The sequence below is a fragment of the Manacus vitellinus genome, unplaced genomic scaffold (genome assembly GCF_001715985.3).
Source record: "Manacus vitellinus isolate BGI_N305 unplaced genomic scaffold, ASM171598v3 scaffold_6_pilon, whole genome shotgun sequence".
Lineage (NCBI taxonomy): Eukaryota > Metazoa > Chordata > Aves > Passeriformes > Pipridae > Manacus > Manacus vitellinus.
The window spans coordinates 22,353,423-22,375,766 of NW_021940750.1; the positions used below are offsets into that span (position 1 = coordinate 22,353,423).

Here is a 22,344-nt window from a genome sequence, read left to right on the forward strand (position 1 = left end):
GCTCTTAAAATCTGTATGGACCTGAAGAATTCTGGTATTCATCTCCTCAGCTTTATTCATGGACATGCTATCTTTACCTGTGGTTCTGAAATAGATACAAGTATCATCATTATAGAATAATAGAATGGTTTGGGTTGGGAGGGACCCCAAAGATTATCTAGTTCCAACCGCCTCACCATGGGCAGGGACCTGCTCTTTCCAGTAGAGCAGGTTGCTCAGGGCTCACTCCAACTTGGCCTTGAACACTTTCAGGGATGGGGCATCCATAACTTCTCTGGGAAACCTGTTCCAGTGCCTCACCCACTCTCACAGTAACAAATTTCTTCCTAATGTCTAATCTAAACATATCTTGTTTCAGTTCAAAGCCGTTGTCCTATCATTACATGTCCTATCATTACATGTCCTTATAAAAAGTCCCTCTCCAGCTTCCCTGTAGGCTCCTTTCAGGTACAGGAACACTACTCCTCTCCAAGGAGCCTTCTCTCCTCCAGGCTGAACAACCCCAACTCTCTTAGCCTTTCCTTATAGGAGAGGTGCTCCAGCCCTCAGCTTTGTGGCTGTCCTGTGGAATTGCTTAAGAGGTCCATGACCTTCTTATGTTGGGGGCTTCAGATATAAATGTCATCAATATTAAACAAAGTTAACTTTTGGAATGAGATCTATTTCTCTTTTAATCCAATCTTTTATGAAAGCAGAGCAAATACCCTCCCCAGCCACTTTCTTGCTATAATGCAATGTCTGATAAACAGCTTAAAGCATTGGCTTCTGAATCACAGTAGAGTTTATTCCAGTCATTCAGTATGTTCAAAAAGAGGATTCAAACTTGCCTGCAGCAGTCTTTCACTGCTGTAATCCTGAACTTTCAGAAGGAAATTTGCAAAAATGGCACCCTCTCTTTATGTTTCTGCATTTCATGGCTAGTATTAAACTTGCCTGTAAAAACAAACAGAAGTCCTGCCAAAAATCCGTCCCCAAATGCCTGAATCACAGCACTATCCCCTCTTGTCTTTCCCAAATGATAGACAGATCTAGCTCACATATAGAAAGCTCCTTTACAAAGGGCTGCCCTACAGTGCTTCAGAGCTAGATAGCTCATATGTTAGTTAGCTCTATTGTATGTCTGATGCAGTTACAACTGCTGCCTAGTAGAAGAATTGACGTCAAAGCACAGATTAAATAGTAATTTGCCATTCTGTCTCCAAACACCTCTGCTTGAGGTCTCAAGGGGATTCTATTGCATTTAAACATTATTACTATCAAAAGGAAAGAGCATCTCACATCCTCTGAACTGGTATGAGGGAACAACACCTAACATACTGCTCAAAAGGTTCTCATTCAATTTTTTCCTTTCCAGAGGAAGAGTTGTGGCTGTATTTATTTGTGTATACTCATTATCATGGTTTCTACCTAGGATTTTCTACCACTTCCCAATGGCGATTTGGTAGAAGAAGCCAGCAGTCTACTTAGTAGTGAACTCCTCATCACTGAAACTCTCCTATGGAGCAGTTTTCCTCTACAGGTTACTGGGTATTAAAGACTTAGTGTATCCAACATCAACTCATCTTGCTCATGAGTAACTTGGCTTAGCCTTTTAGGGTGGCTGTGAAGCAACCCTTATATTAACTCTGAGGAATATTCTGGCTTGTTCTTGGCTGAGGAGGAGACTGAAGTCCTGGAGTCTCAGGACTCAATTTTGGATTCTCAAAGACTTGTTGTAGCATAAGGAAAATAATATTATGAGCAGGGCTGTACTGCTGGATAAACCATCATTTGGAAGATGAGCTCAATAAGAGTCCCTGATTTATTGCAGTTTTTCTGCATGTGTTAGAATATGTCATTTCCATTCTTAACTCTTACACCTCAATTACTCTAGGAGGGAATGTAAAAGTGCTCAAACTCAGTAGAAGACAACATGCCCTATCATAACCCTTATCATTCCCTTTGATTAGTAAAAGAAATAAGTTTAGTTGTGAAGACACAGGTAAATGAATCTTGTTCACAGCCTACTGGAATAACCTTCTTCCCAACCATCATGCTGTAAATTCTCTTGACTCTGCATTTTACCAGGAAATGAAAAGACAATAATGCTGAAAAGACAGAAGTCCAATTTATATTCATTTATAAACATCCTTGTTTTCTTCTACAGTTTGCCAAACACTTTCCTTGGTACAGTATGTTCACTGTTAAAGGTCCTTGTTAAAGGTCTGTAGTAGTACTGATTCCTATGTATCCTCAAGAATAAGGTATAGCTGCATCAGTGAAGAGCCTTCTAAATTGGAATGCTTTCAGTCTTGAATGTCTTCCAGAGAGATAAGTAATGCCTGGGATGATACTGGATTATTCAGCCATCCAAGAGGTAGACAACACTTTTCTTTCTGTGTTTTTGCTTTGCTTTGTTTTTTTTTACAACTCCAAGATAAAAACCACAATAGCTGTCTTTGGATACAACTTGCAAATGCGGGTTCTTTCCAGCGTTGATTTATGTCTCGAAGAGGACCAGGAAATGCTAAAAGAAGAGGGGTTATTGAGGGCAGAACTAGAATCATAATTTGCCATCAGAAGAGAAGTTTAAGTTCAATGCAAGAGAAACCTTTTACCTGTGAGTCTACTATGCTTTGGATCCTCCCCTCACAAAGCAAGGGAGGAAATCCTATTCACAGAGTTACTTCCAGCTGGACTAGCTGCAGACTTTGAGAATGCAATGTCCTTGTGCTAACTTAGGGATTAATTAGATTACTTTTTAGGATCTTTCAACAGAAATGGCACATGTAGCCTAGTATCCAAGTGATTAAAAATATCGCACCGAAAATTAGTCCTGTCTGCTTCTGAAGTTTGCAACCTCCTTTCAGGTAGTTATAGAGAGCGACAAGATCTCCTCTGAGCCTCCTTTTCTCCAGGCAAAACAACCTCAGCCACTCTTATGACTTACTCCCTAGACCCTTCCCCAGCTCCATTGCCCCTCTCTGGACATGCTCCACCACCTCAGTGTCTATCTTGCAGTGGTGGGCCCAGAACTAGACACAGCACTCAAGGTGTGGCCTCACCAGTGCCAAGTACAGAGGGACGATCACTGCCCTAGTCCTGCTGGCCACACTGTTTCTGATACAGACCAGGATGCCACTGGCCTTCTTGGCCACCTGGGCACACTGCTGGCTCATGTTCATCCATCTGTCGAGCAGCACCCCTAGGTCCTTTTCTGCTGGGCTGCTTTCCAAACACTCTGCCCCATGCCTATAGCATTTCATGGCTTCTTATGACCCAAGTGCAGAACCCAGCACTTGGCCTTTTTGAACCTCATACATTTGGTCTCAGCCTATGGATCCAACCTGTTCAACAGCATATGGTTTCTTGGGATGCAACTAACAAGAACGGATGTGGTAGTCATGAAGTATTTACTAGAATTGGGACAAACTGATGACATGTATTTTTACCTGTCTGCTTCATAGCTGTATATTGAAGAAAGGAAGAGACACTAATATAACCTTGCTGCTCTATGTTTGCAGATAATCAGAAAATTATGTGCATTTCAGTATACTATAAATATGCAGAAAACTTGGGCTACTATTCCTGCTCCCACTCAAATTATTGGATGACACTATGCTACTGAGTTTGTCAGTATGAGAATCTGGTTTGTGGTTGCAAAATCCCTCAGGATTCAGAAAGACTTCTTTCCATGCAACTGACTTTTAGGATTAAATAAATTTGGCTTTACATAAAAAAAAGCCTTGGCTGGGCTGACTACAAATGTCAATCTTGAGTCTTTCCAAAACCACATCAGATCTTTCTTACAGGAGAAAGATACAGTTGAGTAGAGATGCATGGGAAGAATGCTTTCAGGCCAGTGATATTGGATGGGCTGCTTAGCACTGGAAGCATGAAATACTCTTTGATTTGGAGGACTGTGAAAAGATAATAAGCTTATGGCAAACACCTGAAAAATTCTTTACTTTAGAGAGCTGTGGCAGTTTAACCCTGTGATTTCCTTAGCTTCGGTAGCTGTAAATGTGCTTTCATATTTGATGATAGTTTCCTAGTTCATTTCTATAAAGAAGCCCCATTAATTAACTCTTACACACAAAACCAAGCAAAATGTCATGTGGGACTTTGTCAGTCGTGCTCATGTAGATGTTCTTACTATAGATTGCTTTTTATTTCAGAGCTTCAGATGGGCTTAGAATGAGAGAGCTTTTTGCCAGTGCAAACAACCGGTGCAAGGAAAGTAATATAACTAATTTATCTTCTTAGGCTCTTCCTATCTTCCTGGTTTTTGTACTGGACCAGCTAATTCAATACACTTCTCTTGCAGTTTAAGTTATTGGGGATAGCTGATGGGAATCACAGGAACAGATTTTTATTCTGAGTTTGGGGTAGGGATGAGGGTTTGCTTTGAAAATTAGTATTTTAGTCCTATTAATCTATAAGCTATTAGTTATTTGTGGTGTGCTAAGCATTCATTTGGCTGGATGTCTGAAAAATACTACTCTAAGGAAGGTTAAAAGCATGCAAGAATGAACAGGTTGTTTTGAAAGCTAGTACAGGAAACTTGTAAGCCTTGATAGTACAGATGCTTCTACTCCCAGTCCTTCAATCTACTTTAAGCTTTTTAAAATAAAATAAAGCGTCAATGGTTATGCTTTTTAATCTTTGTTTTTCTGAGGAATAATTTGCTAAATGTTAAGTAATAAAATACTGTCTTATAGTTTCATGTGGAAGCATTCAGGATCCAATTTTCAAATTAGGACATCTAGTTTTGACTATTAACAGCTAGAATTTTTTTTTTAAGAGGAGGAGGTGTTCCCAGCCTCAGCAGAAATTGCTGGACCAAGATTTTCCAAAGACCTCTGCTTCTATTCAAGCACCTCTGTATCGACTAAGTAAAGAAAAAATTGCTTAGCACCCTTAAAATCCTCTTGTAAGTCTAACATCAAGATTTCCTTTACAAAATCTTGTCATCTCTTTAAGTGTCTCTGGCTCCAGCTGTGGTTCTTTAGCTCTTTTGATCTTCGAGGCAGTAAAAGGCTTTTCCAGACCCTCATGCAACGAGTTAGGCATTTATTGTCAAATAGGGCATAAATGTTTTCTGGAGTGGCCTGACACAGACTGCACAGTTGGCAGGCAGACCCATGCCTTACAGTCTGTTTTGCATCAAAGAGAAGGCACTCAATTCTAATGTGCTGAAGGGGGATATTTCACTACTTTGAAAATCCAGCTGCAAGTCATGACAAATACTGATTAAAATTCAAAGCTTAAATGCCTCTTTGTGAAACTCCCTAAGTACAATTAAACCAGAGGCTCAGAATCCTGGTTGGGAGTGATGTCCAGGGACACTAGCCTTGTAACCTCGTCAAATAAAAATCTCCTCTGAGGTCTGAAAAGGCCTCACTCCTGCAATTGTTTTTTCCTATTTCTAACCAATTTTTTCCGATCTACAAATGAATCTCCAAAATTTCCTATGTAGACCAAAATTTTTCTTCCTGTAACCTGCATGTTCTGTCCCTGAGATAACCTTGACCAGTTTTCCTCTTCTTTGGTTTGACCTCTTCCCTTCCTAATATATTTACCAAAGGGATGTAGGAGAAAGGTCCAGTGTAGTCTTCCAGCAAAGGCGTGGTACATTCCAGCTACAGCTGCACTGTGCTTTTAAGCAGTGCAACCTCATCACTTCTGAAGCAGGAGTTCTCATAACTCCTCTCAGAACTGGACACTTTTCAGTAATGCCTCTAAAACCAATCTGGGCTATTGTATTTTTGTGGGGTTTATGCTTATTTAACATTCCTCAGAACTATACTGATCTCAGTATCTTTAGAGGTGCTATTCTTCCTCATGTTAATAAGTACCAAAACTTCCTACCTGTTTGTTATTATATTTATACAAAAGTACCACTGGCCACATCTACAAGGAGAATAGCCCCATTCTTCCCAGAAATTCAATCTCAAGATAGCCCCCACTTCCACCTATTGGTGGTAGCGTGACCTTTATGAAATGATCTTGCTGGCATTCCTGATGGAAAGCTAAAGTACATGCAGTGCTTACAGCCTGATTTTCCTATCTCCTGGAGAGATTCATCACAGGCAGGGTCCAAAGCCTTATGTGTAACTTTTGCAGTCTTCTAAAAAATCAACCAAAGCAGGTTTTTTTGCTGGGGTCCTAAGTTCCTTCTTGGAAGGACTCTGATGTCAGGATGATGATCTTTTCACAAGAAAAATATGGACATCATATGTATCATTAAAGATTAGCTCAGTTGTTTAGAGCATAGTGCTAATAACACCAAGGTTGCGGGTTTGATCCCTGTATGGGCCATTCACTTAAGAGTTGGACGTGATGATCCTTGTGGGTCCCTTCCAACTGAGAATATTCTGTGATTTTGTGAATTCAGAAGAAGCTGAAGACCCCTCCATAACATACATTATTTGTAATCCAGTTTTAGTAAAGACTCAGGTAGAACGGATTAGTAATATCTTCTTGAACTTTGTAGCATAGGAGAAAGTAGTCTCCACCTTAATTCTAGCAGTGGCAGCATTTTCTGTCACTAGGCAAAACAAGAAATACAAATCAGTTTGGGAATGCCTTGGAAAGTTAGAGCCAGAACAAGGGATGGAATCTGGCATTTTGAGTGATTAATTCAAATAGAAGGTCACAGTCAGGGTGAAGAGTGTGTCCTAACATAGCTTATGATTTCTCCTCACCCTTTTCCCCTCCTGACCTCCCCCAGAAATGTGGAGAACTGCTGGAATGTGCTTTGCCCTTTCTGGAGAGGCATGGATGGTACACCCCTGCCCACCCCTTCCCCTCTGCCTGCCCACTCCCCAAGTCCTTGCTTGCTGTTCTGTTTTTCTACTTTCCCTAAATGCAACTTACTTTAAGCATGCATTATTATTAACATCCTACAGTAAAATTAAGCTATTATATAACCCATTTGTCGACCTCAGCCAATTTCTTCTATCTTTTTCTATGTCTATTTATGACGTACATCCAGACTGCACGTCCTTTTTTTTTTCTCTCCATGTTTATTTTAAAAATAAGCAATTAAAAAAAAAAGATCTATTAAAAAAAAAAGCAACACTAGAGGGTGGTGGGGTTTTGGCCAACAATTCAAAACAAATTTAAAGGAGAGGGGGATGGAATGAAAGAGAATCCAATTCTTAAAAAAAAAAAAATCTAAATTATGAAAGTGTCCCTAGACTGCTTTGTCTGTTCCTTTCAATGTGTGCATCTGGTTTGTTCATCTTTGGAAGTGTGTGGAATAATTTTTTCTTTAAAAATAAAATTTCAAACCCCCACAATTGCTCTTATCTCCCTTCTTCCTGGGAACAAAGTGCTCTTTTTCATTTTTTTGCTTTTTTTTTTAGTATATCTACATAGTTATATTTTGATGTGTTTCTTTTCAATGGTTGAATTTCTATCTTAGATTTGCTTTGTTCCAATCTAATAATGAAAAAAAAACAAACAAAACAAAAGAGTTATGAATTGTTTTCTGCAATTTTTTCCCTCTATTTCCGTCTTTAAATAAAGAACTACTTCACTGGCAGAATCCTACAGCTGTATTTTTGAGATTCTCCAGAGAATCTGAATATACAAGCAGTCTAATTTGACAGTGGGGAAGGGGGTGCCAACACAACGATTACATTCAAAACACTCATTTGATGTGCTCAAGAAATGATTGTCTCAAATTACTGAGAATACTGATGTCAGTTTGATGGACTTCAGAAAAGATGATTCTTAGAAGAAGAAGGCGGCTGTGGGTAGCTACAGATGAAGTTGTTCTAATTCCAATGCATAAAACTAGTTTCCTTGTTTTTTTTGTTTTACTCTCTGGTTATTATTATTATTACTATTATTATTATTATTATTATTAGTTTATGTATTTTACTGCTATTTTTAGTAGGGAAAAGTCTTAACTGTTTTTATAATTTGAAAGCCTTTAATGAAAATGTAAATATTAATACTATAATTATTAATTTTTTTGTAACTTGCATGTTGAAGAAGTTGCAGCTTAGGGTTTGTGAGATTGTCAATGTTAGAGTTCTGTTCTTTCTTTTTGTTGATGGGCATGAATATGCTCATTTGTTTTTGTATATTGCCCATCCCTTCCTTACAGCCAGAAGCTCTAATGCTGCTAGATCACTCCGTACCGCCCTTACATGGACATGGCAACTGACTTACACATTCACTCCCATCATCTTCATCTCCTGTGTAGTACACTCATAGATTTTTACACTCCCACTCCATCCACCCTAGGCATTTTTTCTTCCCATAAGTTCCCCTTCACCACCCCTTTCTTTAGCATTGTTAAAATTTTATGTGCAGTCATCCATTCCTTAAAACACACACACACAAAAATTATAGAAAAAAAGAAAATGTTTAAAAAAATATATATCAAATTGACCAAAAAGGCAAAAAAGCAACAAACTTTGCTTTTCAAAAAATGTTATATGTATAGATATGCAAACGAGCAAAAGTAAATTGTACAGGATTTTTCAACTGCAATATGCTAACAACTTTACATAAGATAAAAAAATACAACCAAAAAACAGCAGAAAAAAAAAACAAGTTCAAGTTTGTTAAGGTGCAAGATTTTTTTCTTTTCATGTTATGTGGTGTGGATGTATGTGTTGTTGCCTCCCTGTATCGCCCTTTGTTGTAAAACAAATATATTTAAGAAGAAATAATAAACATTTTGCTAAAAAAGTTTTTAAGAAACAACAACGAAAAAAGCAAGTTACAAGAATGTGGCAATGCTACTTGTCCAAGAGCATTCTTACACAACTTTCTTTTGTAAATTTTTCCTTTCATGCCAAAAAACATGCGGGCAATTTGTTGATGTAAGTTGACTGTTATGAAATCAATGTGGTATGCTTTCTGAATATTTTTATGTATTTTTGATTACTTTTTTTTTTTAAAGGAAATAATGTTTTTGATTTTCATCATTTTTTTCAGTTCTCATAGGTTTTATTCTTTGTTTTGCTGCTAAAGTGAATTACTTGTTCCGTTTTTCCTTTTTCTGACCTTGTTGCTGTGGCATTTTTGTTTTCTAGTGTATGGTTTTGTTTTAGGAAAATATATAAGTTTATTTATTTTTTAATCAGTTTGTATTTGCCTTTATGTTATGTGCTCTTTGTATATTGTCAATTGCCATATTGTACTGTGCATAGGAGGGGGTGAAGGAGTCCGAGGTAGTTTGCTCCTGTCCTTTCTCGGCCCCCCTCTAGAAGCTTTCTTTCCCCTTTCCCTAAACAAATCACCAGTAATGCTACTTTTATTTCACACTACTAGAATTATATGTAGCCTGGTAGTGTAACCTTCATGTCAAGTGAAAAATTATGGGACTTCTTTGGCTTTTGGTAGTTCTCGGGGTTTTCCTAGTGCAGCTCTATGTCATTCCTACTTTATTCCCATTAAATCAGTTTGCTTCATGGCTGATTATGTGCCTGATGTCCAGTCTAAATGATACTCTCAAGTGTACTCTTACCAGGTAGATGCACTCAGCATGTCAGACTTGCTAATATCATGCACAAATGATGCCTTTGGCACACAGGTCCTGAACCTCTAAAATTTCCTTGCTACAAGAGAGGTTTGCATTAGTTTCTTCAAAAAGCAGTGAGTACAAGTAAGGAAAAGCTGTACTTCCTTATAAGCTCATGTGTTTCTACCATTTCTGCATGGTAACGCTGTGGTCAGCTGGTATTTTAGGATCAGCAGGTATCTTAGGTTCAACTGTCAAGTTCCTTGAACAACAGATGCTGAAAACTGAACAAATAATTATCCTGAGTAGGAAGCTGTCACCAACTAATCATAAAAGTTTAAAATAATGGTGAGAGATAGAAGATTGGTTTCAATTGGTTCAGAGCATCTCAGTGTCTGGGCACCAAAATACCTGGTTTTGCTCTAGAATCTTGCTTGTAGACACAATATCAGGTCCTCTCTGGAAGGTGTTAATATCTGTTTCACTGAAACTCCACAAAGGTGACCAAAAATTTACATCAATGAAACACAGCCCAGCATTAACGTGGGATTCATGACCTCTCAAACTCTGTACCTTCCTGTTTCTCATGAGCCATCTATTGGGAAACACTGCATTAACTAATGTCTTTTAATAGAGCTGGGGAGGAGCTTAGGAAATGCTTTTCAACCAACTGCACCAGAATCCAGTTTTATCTAATCACTTTGAGGACTACATAGTTTCTGAAAGGAAAAGGTGATACTTGAGATAAGAAGTTGCAGAATTCCATTAAGGAAATTATGTTTTTCTCTCTACTACTCTCTGTGAATTGCAAGTAAGTCAGACTGCAAGAGTAGAAAATATGAAGAATGTTCATCTACTAGGTTATCTTTCCCAGGAATTGGAGACTATATGCTGAATAATTTCTGCTTTTTATCCTCAGAGGAATCAAAGGAGAATTGACTGAACACCATTAGTCTGAAATTTATAAACTCAGTCTTTTAATAAGGAATTATTGTGTTGGTACAGAGGTGGAAAAGGTAAGGACTTACTTCTGTGTCAGATATTTCATACTGAATATGGAGCCAAACTTCAGAGGAGCGCCATAAGAATAAAATTAAAGTTGCAAACATTGGATGCAGAATTTCAAGTGCCTGCAGAAATAGATAAATTGTGCAGCCTTTATGGATGGCATTTAAAAGCTCTTCAATCGCAGATGAAAAAGACAGAGACAATAAGGTGTGTTACTTGTCATCATCAGGAGAAGATGAATCTTTCAGGCTTCCATTTTGTGTGCCTTTTGTCCTGTACCAGTCTGAGGCCTGAGATGCCGCTGAGGCAGTTGTGGCTCTAGAGATGAAAACCAGCGATTGCTACAGTTTTTCATGTTGTTTTCTTTATCATATTTTTTGGTGCCCTCTGCATTCATGACTTGCCCACAACATCCTCACAGTTCATAAGGTTTCTTTTAAATTTTTAACACTCTGTCTGTTCCAGTGGTAGAGAACTCTTACTGGAGATCAGCTCCAGAGGTATGAATTATATATCTATAAATACTCTCATAAAGCAAAAACTAAGGCAGCTCCAAGGGTAAAGCAGACCTTTTATATCCCCAGTGCTCTTGGTAGTTAAAAGAAAAGCACAACTCCATGAAAGTAGTATATGTGCTAAGAGGCTAATTTTTAATTAATATATGCACACTTTGTGGAATAAGAAGGCCAAGCAAAGCACTGGGCTACTTAGTATAAGGTTTCCCATCTCACTGACCTCCATTCTTTCAGTGGTCCTTCCAGTTAGATTTTCATTTTTTTGTTGGGTTCTTGCTTGATTTTTTTCAGCTGTACTGTTGATGGGCAAACTAGTCTTGCATCTATATCACTGCAGAGAAAACCATTTTATCTGTTTCTCTTTTTTTTAGTTCTTTGGCATTGTGTTGTCAAGAGAACGTATTTCTATTCAGGAAACATCCATTCTCTGCTTAGGAGAGAAATTACAGAGTATCTGAAAAATAAATCTGGAAAATCCTTGTGAAATCTTTGGATTGTTAAAGTAATCCTGAACTTGGAGCATACAGATGAACACCGTTAACTGCTGCGTAACAACCAACAGAAAAAAAATGGGAAAAGAAACCTGTAACTATCAGGAAACAGCCCATATAATCCACAAACAGAATCTAAAGCTCACATGAATATTTGTTTGGAAGCCATGGTCCAAACTGGGTGGCAGCCTTGCCTTTTTTTTTTTTTCATAAGCACAGAACTATTTAGAAATTGAACCCATAAGTTTTATTCGGGTCTCAAAGCATTTAATTTTGCAATTTAAAAAATGGTAGACATTGTGAGAAAATAAAAACTTGACAAACATAAAACCTGTCTCAAATATATTTCCCTTTCCAGATTGTCATGTAAGGTTTTTCAGGAACTCCTCTAGCTTTTTCTAGAAATCTAAATCTTTAAAACATTTGTCTTCTACAGCAAACCATTCAGGATTGAAATCCTGCATAAGTAATTCTTGAAACTGAATGGCTCTTTGTCTTTTAAATCTTTCAGTGCTTACCTTGAAACCAAGTTGGGGCCTGGGCAAGAGGCACCAATTCTCCATAAAACGACCACTGGCTCCAGGCAGCTTCCTGCTCCCTCAGCTGTCCTGTGAAAGATGGTTACCCCTACATGCACACTCATAGTCTGCTTGTCATCAGACTCCCCCTTGTGTCTCTTACAAACAGAAGTGTAGTACCAGTAACAGAGTTGTTTGCAGGTATGATGTGAAAGTTTGCAGTTGCTCCCCTCCATAGATATCGGTGATCATATTTCTCACACTTTCCTGGGAGCTTTTCAGAATTTACATTCCCTGTTATCTTTAAATAACACATTTCTTTTAGATTGATTGGCATTTTTATCGTGCCATTTTAAAGGGTGTTTTTTTCCTCTATAAATCACATAACCCAAGAAGTATTAATTGTGCTTTCATCCTGTTAGACCTACCACTTCAAGTTTGCTGTGAGTTTTGCATAGATGCCTAACAGCTGTCAAAAAGAAGTCAGATCTCATACCTAGGGTGCTTTTTCTGACTTAGTCTCTCACAGCTTTTTTCAGTCTCACAGATTCTTCCATTAGAGAGAGAGAAAAAAAAATCAAAACACTCTTACCATCCTTGCAGACATCTACCTGATACTCCCCAAAAGTATATGTAACAAATTTACTCCTTGATGAAGAAGTGATTCCTAATGAAAGACCTTAAAGAGTCTCTTTATTTCTTTAGTATGCAGGTAACCATAGTATGGATCATTGGACAATTTGAAATAAAAACTAATGATGAGATTAAATAATTGTATTAAAGTTAATCCAGTCGTCCTGGTATGAAAGTTGTTTCTCTTCTCTCACATATTGTGAGATGAAAACTTTTTAAAACTTAGTCCTAATTCTGTCCTATTGTCTTCCATCCAACAGACTTGCTGGAATCAAAAAGCTCCAATATTTTCTCCATCACTTATGTAAAATTCCACTTATGATGGCAAGTTTATCAGCTTTATTTTATATTTCAAGGAGACCGTGATCATTTAATAGTTACAATAGTCTTGATCATTAGCTCAAGTCCTCAACAGCAACAAAAACTATAAAACTATGACGTAGTTTTAAATGAAAGGGGTATTGGGGCAAAAGGAAAGTCTTCCTATTAAATGTAAGATATGTCAGATTCCTTTCAGAAAATTAATTATTAATACGAGCAAAATAATTTCTCTTTGGAAGAAAACTGCCCAAAGTATTGTCCCAGTGTATTGCAGATCAACTGCATACTGATGCTGTGTGTCAGTATAATAGCTTTTAAGAACAAAGGCACTTCAAAGCTCTAGGTAAGCAATTAAAAGCTGCCAAACTGCATTTTTTTCCAATTGAGTGTCACAGATGGTGAATGAAAATCACAAGTCAATACTGCTCTTTAATAACAAAACAGTGATCTTAAAAAATTGTTTAAAAAGAACATTTTCTATCCCTGACTTTCTGGAACTTAAATTCTCGAGTCATGCAATTTGATGCAATTCTGACTTAAATACTGTTATTTTTATTCATTTTTTTTACCAGGCTCACAGATGATCTTTCCCCCTGAGGCATACTCCAAGTTCGTCTCAAGCCCACCTGTTTGCATAGATTATAGGTGTTCTCCTCGAGCCACGCATAGGGGTTTTGGACATATATAAATCATATTACATGCTCTAGTTTCTATATTGCTCAGAAAACAGCTCAGATGCATGAGCGCAAAATGCCATGTAGCCTTTTGTCAGACTACATTTTCTGCTTTTTTACATAATTTTTTAAAAAATATGTAGTTTGCAGTGATTGATACTTATTTCTTCATCCTCTAACCAGTAACAAAAGAGGTATATGAAGGTACTGAGGAAGCTCAGGAAACTAAACATGTATCTTAGCTTAAAACTAACTTTGCATGAAAGTGCACAAAAGTACTACATTTCTTATTTTGGCCTAATTTCTGCCCTGGTACCTCTGAGATAATTCTGACTTTTTCAGCTGATTAAACTGTGTGACCACTTAGTTTCTCATTAAGGAAAAGAATAAGTCATATTCTAGTTCAGCTATCCAGATTTAATTGAACTGTTAAGTACCTTTTCCAGTATATTGCCATCTTCAGTATGTAATTTGTTCAGATATATTGCTCTCCAAATACATTTAGAAGGAATTTAGGTTGTAGACTATTCCTTCTAGAACTTCTATGGACATTACTGGCAGAAACAAGTGCATGTAATATATAGGGTAGATTTGAGAGAGCAGAATTTTGACCCTAATGCCATTCAGCACTGTAACAATGCCAAATTGTTCATTAGCAGTTATTAATACAGAATTAAAACCCAGATTTATTTATTTAGAAGCTGTAATTCCTTTTACATATCCTTCCTTAAGTAATGGTACGTATAAATAAAATTTTCAATACATTAGAAATACTTAGTGAGTTACACTCCTTTGAACAGATCTAGATGACTCTCATGATGTCAGCTGAACTCTTCAATGTATATTTTAAGCAGCTTACTTAAGTGGCTAGCACAACAAAAATTACCCAAGGGACAATTTTATACACAAATTTTCCAAAGAAACATGGCTCATTCTAAAAAAGTGTTGATGACCAGTATGTCAACAGAAGGCTATGTAATCATAACTAAAGGAATTAGATAAATGAAATTCCACATCAGAATAAAACAATGGAGTGTTAATTACCCATAAACTCAAAGGTAGAAGTACAGTCATATTACAATATATAGAAAAAACAGGGCTAGTATCCTAAAAGTAGCGATATTGCTGTTCAGAATCCAAATCATAGGAATGATACACCAATTTTCTTGCTTTGGATGTAGCTTATACTATGTACAAAGGTACAGTTTGTTGTTCAAGAGTAGACCATAAGTCCACCTTGTTCTTAGTCCTCTGTAGGCAGCTAACCATCATGTTAGAAATAAGTAGAACTTATCACAACTCTCTGCTTATCAAGAAGTAACAGTAGGTGTGAAGACAACTTCTGCAGTACAATCCTGGGCTCAATCAAACTGGGGGTTATCAAAGTCCTTATTCAGTTATATTATCAATCACAATAAAATCTATCCTAATTCTTAATCGAATTATAGTAAAAGAATATCAAGAAGAACCAAAGATGAAGATAGTATGGCACTAGTAGCCCCAAGAGGTGGAAGGAAAGGGACATCCCTCGTGTTGAACAGAATGCTAAAGAAATATTAAAAAGAGATGAACATTGAGTAGAGCTCTGTACCCTCATGGACCCCAGTAAGTACTTGGTTCTTATTCCATGCTTTGCTTTCATGAACTTTCCCACAATTTAAAAGCCAGATAATGATCAAGAAGAAATGGATGAATGCTAAATGCCTTAAGGAAAGGACTTCTAAACTACAGGTGAGCAGATTAGAATGGCAGAGAAAATAGCATTGTTATTTTAAATGAAAATAATCAGAAGAGGAAAAACTGACAAGATGAGTGGTAAAAAACACATTTATGAGAACACTGATCTATGGAAGTCTAAAATAATTAATTTAAATAGTCTTCTAAGCAAATGCTTAAGAAAAATCACTACCAAAAATTGATGATCACAGAGTCACTTGAGAGTATCTTCAAAAATCAAAAACTTTGGGTCCCCAAAAGTCCAGAGTATTTCACTGTACGTACCTAGTATAGGTAGGAAATGGAACATGCAGTTTACCCATGTCCAAACAGGATGGGAGGGAACAATGAAAGGCACCCCCAGGAAAGTACGTTGGTAGTGTAGCTAGGGTGAGAAACCTGATCCCTGACACCTTTTCAGAATGCCCACAACCTCTCTCGCCCTTGAGTCAAGTGAACAGAAAATGGTGCATTGTGTCATTAAAATGTACTAATCTTCTTTTTTTCTCTCTTTTCCATCCCAGGAGGTGAATTAGTTATCCCTCTACTTGTAGAAGACCCTTTAGATATCCCTCCTATTGCTACTCGTGCACCTTTCATTACACTTCCCCCTACCTTTCGCCCCCTCCTCACCATTATTGAGACCACCAAAGATTCCCTGTCCATGACCTCTGAGGCGGGGTTACCTTGCTTGTCGGACCAAGGCAGCGATGGTTGTGATGATGATGGCTTGGTGATATCTGGGTATGGCTCAGGGGAAACCTTTGACTCTAACCTACCCCCTACTGATGATGAAGATTTTTACACCACCTTCTCCTTGGTAACAGATAAGAGTCTTTCCACTTCCATCTTCGAAGGTGGCTACAAAGCACACGCACCCAAGTGGGAATCCAAGGACTTTAGACCTAACAAAGTCTCCGAAACTGGTAGGACTACTACCACGTCTTTGTCCCCTGAGCTGATCCGCTCCACAGCTTCGTCCTCGACTGGGATGGTGCCCAAATTGCCAGCCGGCAAAATGAATAACCGTGAGCTCAAACCCCAGCCTGACATAGTCTTGCTTCCGTTGCCCACTGCCTATGAGCTAGACAGCACAAAGCTGAAGAGCCCGCTAATCACTTCCCCCATGTTCCGTAATGTGCCCACAGCAAACCCCACGGAGCCGGGAATCAGACGGGTTCCGGGGGCCTCAGAGGTGGTCCGCGAGTCGAGCAGCACAACGGGGATGGTCGTCGGCATTGTGGCTGCTGCCGCCCTCTGCATCCTCATCCTCCTGTATGCCATGTACAAGTACAGGAACAGGGACGAGGGGTCCTATCAGGTGGACGAGACGCGGAACTACATCAGCAACTCAGCCCAGAGCAACGGCACGCTCGTGAAGGAGAAGCAGCAGAGCTCAAAGAGCGGCCACAAGAAGCAGAAAAACAAGGACAAAGAGTATTATGTGTAAAAAAGAATACTTATTTATATATAAATATATAAATACTTAATGAGATTTAACTGAAATATCAGAACCATTGCAGCGAACGAGATGATTGGGAGATATCGTTTGTGGGAAAAAGTATTGGGAAAAAAATTTCAGCAGTGACTGTTAATGTCTCAGTCATCGCTTGGAGTCAGCAAACTTTGCCCTAATGTATTATAAAGCACACTTAGCGTTCTGGAGATGGCGCGCACAGCTCTGCTCTGTTAGTGAACTTGGACATCTCCAAATCTCCTCCTCCGCTGAACTTTCTGCAAAAGTAGAAGACTTCATGGCTTACTTGTTTCATATCTCCAAGTGAGTCTTTAACAATGTTCGTGATCCCTGACTGTATCGATAATTTTTCAGTTTACTTATTTAAAAAAAAAAAAAGAAAAGGAAAGAAAAATAAAAAAAAAATACAAACATTATTAAACAACAAAGAAATATTGAACAAAATTATCTGGCCGTGTCCAGCATACATATAATTTTTCGAGATTGGAGGAGGGGAATAAATGATTTTGGAGATTGTTGGATTTTTGGTTTGGTTTGGTTTTGTTTCTTGGGTTACTTATTGTTTGGTTTTCTTGATTACTTTTGGGTGTGGGAGGGAAGAATGGAGTGGAATGGTGCAGGGGGTGAACCAGGACATATGTTGAGAAGAAATCTCGGAAAAAAAAAACCCTAATAAATAAAGAGAGACTATTGCCATATACGAACTCAAAAGCTACCCATGGTGTTTACTCTGCATATCTGGTTGTGTTGTCTCTAGAATCTGTGGTCTTGCAGTAAGTTGTTTGCTAACAACGCAGTGAAAGTGACTCATGGGTGGTGCTGAAGAAAATTATCATGGAAAGCTGGTTCCCTTGGATCTGGCTCTAGTATTTGCAATTGAACTAAAGAGTATATGTATTTGGGTCTGTTCTGATCAGTCATTGGCTTTGAGTACCGCACTTAGTATGCATTAGCACAGCCAAAGTATGTTTAACAGGATTTGGAGATTCAAAAAAGAATACTTAAAAATTATTAAATATTCTGAGCTGAATATCTTGTGCAAAAATAAAGGAGCCTTCCTCTGGGTTCTGGTTCTGTGACATTGCAATGCATGCAAAAAATAATGATAAATCAGTTTCATAAAGAGATCAGAAAGACACCACTGGAGTTCAACTTGTGACAAGACCAATAAATGTCAGAAAAGCTAAACAATTGTAAAAGAATGCAAAACACATAGATTTTTTGACATATAACTGGTTTTCATATGTAATATTTTAATTTTGTAGCTTGACATTTCAGATCATCTCTGTCTTTCCATTTGCCCTATTCTCCCTTTTCCTCCTCTTTTATATAAAGAAAATAAATGAAGCTGCTGTGACACACAGAAAAAAAAGAAAAATTAATTTAATAATATAATATATATATATACACACAGATATATTTATCATGGTATGTTTGATGGGACGACTGGAACAGAAGTTCTGTTATGGTCTTAATGTGGAATGAGAATGTTCTTGAAGAACAGAGTAAAAAGAAACAGACAACAAAAGCAAACCTTAAAATGTGAAGTGTGTGTTTTAGCTTTGTCACAGTTACCTGTGTCAAAAAAAAATCTGAAATTTTGTTTACATATTTTACTACTATTTTTTTGCTAGTATAATTTCTATATGGATACCCTGACGGTGTATATACTGTTTTATGGTTAAATTGGGAATTTCTTTTATTTTATTTAACTTATTTAATTTCATTGTTTGGTTTCTACATTTTCCCAGTTATTGTGAAAAGGATTATCTTACTGTACAGAACAATAGTGAGGTGGTTTGACGGCCATGCCTACCATGATCAAAAAAGCAAATAAGGGAGAGAGAGAGACAGACAGAAAAAACAACAAAAACCAAGAAGGATTGAGAACTCTGGAATATCAGAAATGTACACTTTTGCTGTATGCGGTTGAAAACTAATCAGCTGTTTAGGTTTAGAAATCTACTCTTGCTGGTGTTTATAAGTCGCATGAATATTTGACTCTGAAGAAGTGTCATCAGATACACACACGCACATGGGAACTTAAATTCAAAAAAACAGTCTTCTCAAACATTTAGAGAAGATGCTTTCATGTTAACAAATATTTTCAGTGCGTGTATGTGTGCGTGTGTGTGGTGCGTGTGCGTGTGTGTGAGGTTGAGCTTTTTTTCTTTTTTATTTTTTATACTAAAAAGAAAAAAAAAGACAGGTTTTAAAAAGGTATGAAAGCACGATTTTAGATGACTTAACTGGCCGAAACTATATAAAGTTGATTATATCTTGATGTCTGTAAAAGATTGCTGTTCTTGGAGTCTTGGAGTCTTGTGAAATGATTTCCTGCTTTCTTTCTTCCTTTCCTTTTCACTTTCCTTTTTTAAGTTAAAAAAAATATTTACACTTTCCTTTTTTGTGTAAGTTTCTATTGGACAGTTTTTGGGAACATGTGCATTTCTGTATGTGGGCTTCTACCATATCCCTGTTGCTTTATGGACAACCTGAAGAATTTTTATTTGAGTTTTTGTGATGTTATTGCTTTTTTTCCTCTTTCTTTTTCTTCTTCCTTTTTGATTCTTTTTCTTTTCTTAGTTGCATTTTGTTTAAAGATATGCTTAGCAATAAAATGTTCTTCCCAAAGTGCTGGATGTTGCTGTTTTTTTTATTTCTAAAAGACTTCAGGGAAATTCCAGACCTTTAAAGATGAAAATAGTCCGTGATGTAAGTATCACGCATCCCATTGGAATGTCTAGCCATGAAATTGCAGAATCCTGTTCATGTTTGCACTCTTCTGTTAGTCCAATGAATCTTATTTCTCTCCTTTGCAGGGATATAAATTCAGCTTGAGTCTGGGGTCTGTCTCACACCACTCCCAGCCCCTTGTCCCTTACCACCACCTCAGTTCTCTGGAATATGGGTTTCAGTCATCTCAGATAAAAGCATACCTAGGATATTGACTTAGTATGCCCTTTCTTATGTGCTGCCTTTTTTCTTATGTGCTCCCTCTGAAGTGTGTAGCTCTTCCCATGATGTTTATAGGATTCTGGGTTCCTCTTCTTTGGCCAGGAGTCTGTGTTTGATGTGCTGCAGCAGCTGAATCCTTTTGGGGATTTGAACAGCCAATTTGATGCAGAAAAATGTTCACATCATTTTATATGAGGATCTGTCTTAGGTCCTCTGAATTTATCTATGACTTCAACGTACTACCTAAGGAACATAGTTTACATACTTTGGGTGCTATGCACTAGGGATCAAACTTGGATACCTAAAGTAGACGGTCTGAGTGTTAGCTTCGTTCTAGACTGGCCCTGAGGGTCCCAAAACCCCGACTACAGCTACTGACTGTCCCTTGTTTTCCTACAGGGAATAATAGTCTATTATGATTCTGGCCATCAGGCAAAATTGCCAGTATTCTGTCTTGCTTTAGTAAGCTGTGCAGAAATTCAGCTCGCAGTAGTAGTGTGGAGTTTTTTTCAGACTCGATCTTCCCAAGCTACCTGCAAGATTTTTTACTTTTTAGAGGCATCTGGAGGTCAGCCAAATGAGAGTTTCACAGCCCTTTCATTCTTCAACAGAGGATGACTTCACCTTTTTTTTCCCTCTAGGTGGAATCCACCGGTCTTTTGAGCAGTGTTTTCCACAGGTTTCATTTACAACCAAATTGGACTCAGGATAAAATGATTGTTAAGGTATTCCCTGTGATTTTTCTACGTTGTTTTTGCTCATATGTTTTCATAGGTGAGAATATGTATGTGTATATATATGTGACATTCTTTTACTGTTTTCAGTTCTTTTCTGAATCATAGTCTAGCAACTTATAGATTCTCACAAGTATCAAATGCACAGATTCTCATCTAAACTCCACTCTTCTTTCACTCCTAAAATCATTAAATTCCTGGGTGATGACTGATACCTAATATTTCCAGTGCTGGATCAGTCAGTTGGCATGTGGGAGATCTAAGTCTAAACCTAATTGGTTCTTCTAACATTGCAGAAAATTTCCTTATCACCAAGCAGTTTGTGTTTTGAAAAAATGTTTTTTTTCTCAATGCTTCTCTCAAAACCTGTTATATTTCATATCATTATGAAATATTATGTGAAGCAAGAAATTTCAGCCTGATTTACCCTCACCCTCTGGCTTTTTTTTCATTTTGTCTGTCACCTAATGGTCATTTTATCACTTAGGCTAAATGAAAATGGCAGAAAGGAGGTTTCATTGCTGCCTGAAAGGCTTAGGATTATTGTGTCTCTTTGGCTCATCTCAGAATAATAGAATCATTGAGATTGAAAGGGATCCCTGGAGATCATGTAGTCCAAGCACTACCACTCCAAAGCAGGGTAAGCTACGTAAATTTCCCAGGACTATGTCCATTTAGGTTTTTTATATCTCCACATGTAAACTTCAAAATCTTTCTGGGCAAACTGCTCTGTGTGACCACCCTCATTGTAAACAATTTTTGTTGTGATTAGATGAAATTTGATATTTCTTAATTTATTCTCATTCCCTTTTACTGTTATTCTGGGTACTTTCTGGTACTGAAAAGACCCTGGCTTTCTCTTCTTTACAACCTCCCTTCAGGTGTTTATACATATTGCCCATAAGCCTTCTCTTCTCCAGGCTGAGCAGTCCATGCTCTCTCAGCCTCTCCTTGTGCAACAGATGCTCCAATCACTTATTCATCTTCATGGCTCTTTATTGGACTCGCTCCAGTATCTGCAAAATCTGGAGCAGACACAATTGCCTTACCACCATCACTGTGTTAGGGATATAGCTCTTTTCAAGGACCAGGGCTTGCAACTACTCCTCTTCCCAGCATTTTCTACTGGTAACATCCCACTTACTGTATTACTTTTTGAAGATCCCTCTCTTAGATGCTTAGTTCTATTCTTCCAAACTGTTCAGCACATCTCTACTTCTTGCACAGTTGCAGATGTTCTTTACAACTGCTGAGGCAAGTCACAAAGATCTAACAGATGGGCTCTAGCCTTCCCAGTCCTAGTGTTGCAGAAAAGGACTAGTGAAAAGCAACTTCAGTGCTGGTTCCTTTTCCAGATATTTCTGTCCATGCCTCTGGTCTGGGAGGGAGGGCAGAGATGCTGGTCCCCTCTGCAGTTGCTATGCCAGGCAGTTTTTCTTCCCCAAGAAGTAAGAATATATTGATCAGACAGTTTTGTAATAATGATTAAAAGACAAATATCTTTCCCATAGTGGGAAGGATAGTAGTGGAAGTATCCATAGTGGAATTATCTTCAATCATAAAGTGGTGATTACTCCCAAGGAAGGCAAAAAAACATGAATTATAATCAATGAATGTGACTTGACAATTAGAGCCACAGCTAAGCATGTTACTTTTAGGGAGATTTTAATGCTATTAGTGTGCAAGATCACAAACTTCTGTCAAGTGCCCTGTGAAAACAGTCACATGCAGCTGCTCCTATTTTATCATACATCCTCTTGAGCTGCCAAGGCTGGCTCTGACTCCCTAGAAGATGTTTCTCATATGGTAGAACAAATCACTGCCTTTCCCTCCACA

General features: G+C 37.9%; 1 protein-coding gene across 26 annotated transcripts in view; it reads left to right on the plus strand.

Moving 5' to 3' along the window:
• Positions 1 to 19,450, plus strand: part of NRXN3 (neurexin 3) — a 935,277-nt gene extending 915,827 nt beyond the window's left edge. For 14 of the 26 annotated variants that reach the window (XM_018082450.2, XM_018082453.2, XM_018082473.2 and 11 more), the window contains one exon: positions 15,864 to 19,450. In XM_018082450.2, coding sequence (XP_017937939.1) covers positions 15,864 to 16,789 — 926 coding nt within the window. In that variant the 3' untranslated portion in view covers positions 16,790 to 19,450. Of the gene's footprint in view, positions 1 to 8,098; positions 8,320 to 15,071; positions 15,431 to 15,863 lie in introns of those variants that run through there. The other 12 variants (XM_018082461.3, XM_018082475.2, XM_018082474.2 and 9 more) reach the window with 5 other exon arrangements.
• The last annotated feature ends 2,894 nt before the right edge of the window (positions 19,451 to 22,344 follow it).